Genomic DNA, 1,864 nt, shown 5'->3' on the forward strand with positions numbered 1-1,864 from the left:
CCGTGTGTTTAGCGTGTCCCGTGTGTTTAGCGTGTCCCGTGTGTTTAGCGTGTCCCGTGTGTTTAGCGTGTCCCGTGTGTTTAGCGTGTCCCGTGTGTTTAGCGTGTCCGTGTGTTTAGCGTGTCACGTGTGTTTATCGTGTCCGTGTGTTTAGCGTGTCCCGTGTGTTTAGCGTGTCAAGTGTGTTTAGCGTGTCACGTGTGTTTAGCGTGTCCCGTGTGTTTAGCGTGTCCCGTGTGTTTAGCGTGTCAAGTGTGTTTAGCGTGTCACGTGTGTTTAGCGTGTCCGTGTGTTTAGCGTGTCCGTGTGTTTAGCATGTCCCGTGTGTTTAGCGTGTCCCGTGTGTTTAGCGTGTCCCGTGTGTTTAGCGTGTCACGTGTGTTTAGCGTGTCACGTGTTTTTATCGTGTCCGTGTGTTTATCGTGTCACGTGTGTTTAGCGTGTCACGTGTGTTTATCGTGTCACCTGTGTTTATCGTGTCCCGTGTGTTTAGCGTGTCCCGTGTGTTTAGCGTGTCACGTGTGTTTATCGTGTCACCTGTGTTTAGCGTGTCACGTGTGTTTAGCGTGTCACGTGTGTTTAGCGTGTCACGTGTGTTTTGTGGGTGCAGCCATGTTGGATGCGGTGCAGAAGTGGAAAACGGAGAAGGACTCTTGTCTGTCTGGAGAGAAGCAGCTGGAGGTGGAAGAAGAGGAGAGCATCTACACCGTCCACTCTGAGGAGGTACTCAGACCCAGCTTCACCTCTTCTGCTCTGGGCTCAGGACTGGCCCGTGTCGGTCTCTGTGGTTCTGGATGATAGTTGTGTGTTTGCTTTGTGTGTCTGTGCAGCCTGATGATGGGGACAACAATGAGGAGCTGGAGGCAGAGGAGGGCGGAGTCTCCTTCATCGCACATGTTCCTGTTCCGTCTCAGAAAGAGGTGAAAGGCCAACAGAACCTGGAACTGATGTCCTGTGACAGCACACTCACACTTCTGATAACCCTTAATTTAACTGGACGTGGTTCTGCTCCGGTCCGGTCCGGTCTGTGCAGCAAATACTCAACCTTTATAATCAATGAGAGTGTTTCAGTGGCTCTGCAGGGCGGTGCTGAGCTGACAGTGATCCATCTAAATTAGATCCAATCCTGTCTGAGCTGGAGCTGCTCCAGAGTCAGGATCATGACCAACAGGAACAGGAACAGGAACATCTGGATTTTCAAAATAATTCACAGACTAATTTTGCTGAAACCCTAGCTATATTAATAAATATATGGTTATTTTTAATGCTGTCAAAGTGTATGGTTCTGTTTGAGAAGCAGATGTTAGCATGAAGCACAACAAACAGCTTCACCTGTCTGTCTGACCTGTCTGTCTCTGACCTGTCTGTCTGACCTGTCTGTCTCTGACCTGTCTGTCTCTGACCTGTCTGTCTGACCTGTCTGTCTCTGACCTGTCTGTCTCTGACCTGTCTGTCTGACCTGTCTGTCTCTGACCTGTCTGTCTGACCTGTCTCTGACCTGTCTGTCTGACCTGTCTGTCTCTCAGGTGGAGGAGGCTCTGGTAAGGAGGAAGAAGATGGAGTTGTTGCAGCGTTACGCCAGTGAGACTCTTCAAGCTCAGAGCCAAGAAGCCAGAACTTTGCTGGGACTCTGACCCACCTGTCCCTGACCCACCTGTCCCTGACCCACCTGTCCCTGACCCACCTGTCCCTGACCCACCTGTCCACCTGTTTCTTGTAAATATTGGTCATTTTGTAATTTTTCATAATAAATCTTTGTTCGGCTCAGTTTGGTGTTTTTGTATATTTGTTGGGTTTTCAGATTAAAACCTGGACAGAACTCAAAGAAACTTGTTGTTTGTTTGTTTGTTTGTTTGTTTGTTTG

The 1,864-nt window shown here is 49.1% G+C and overlaps 1 protein-coding gene across 1 annotated transcript in view; it reads left to right on the top strand.

Moving 5' to 3' along the window:
* isy1 (ISY1 splicing factor homolog) overlaps window positions 1-1,825 on the top strand; it is a gene marked incomplete in the record, with an annotated part of 13,426 nt that extends 11,601 nt beyond the window's left edge. Inside the window, 3 exon segments of the mRNA XM_014027669.1 lie at window positions 611-723; window positions 831-920; window positions 1,527-1,825. Of these exon segments, the coding sequence (XP_013883123.1) occupies window positions 611-723; window positions 831-920; window positions 1,527-1,634 (311 nt within the window).
* Between the last annotated feature and the right edge of the window lie 39 nt (window positions 1,826-1,864).

This window comes from Austrofundulus limnaeus, unplaced genomic scaffold, assembly GCF_001266775.1.
Source record: "Austrofundulus limnaeus strain Quisiro unplaced genomic scaffold, Austrofundulus_limnaeus-1.0 Scaffold671, whole genome shotgun sequence".
In the NCBI taxonomy this organism is placed as follows: Eukaryota; Metazoa; Chordata; class Actinopteri; order Cyprinodontiformes; family Rivulidae; genus Austrofundulus; species Austrofundulus limnaeus.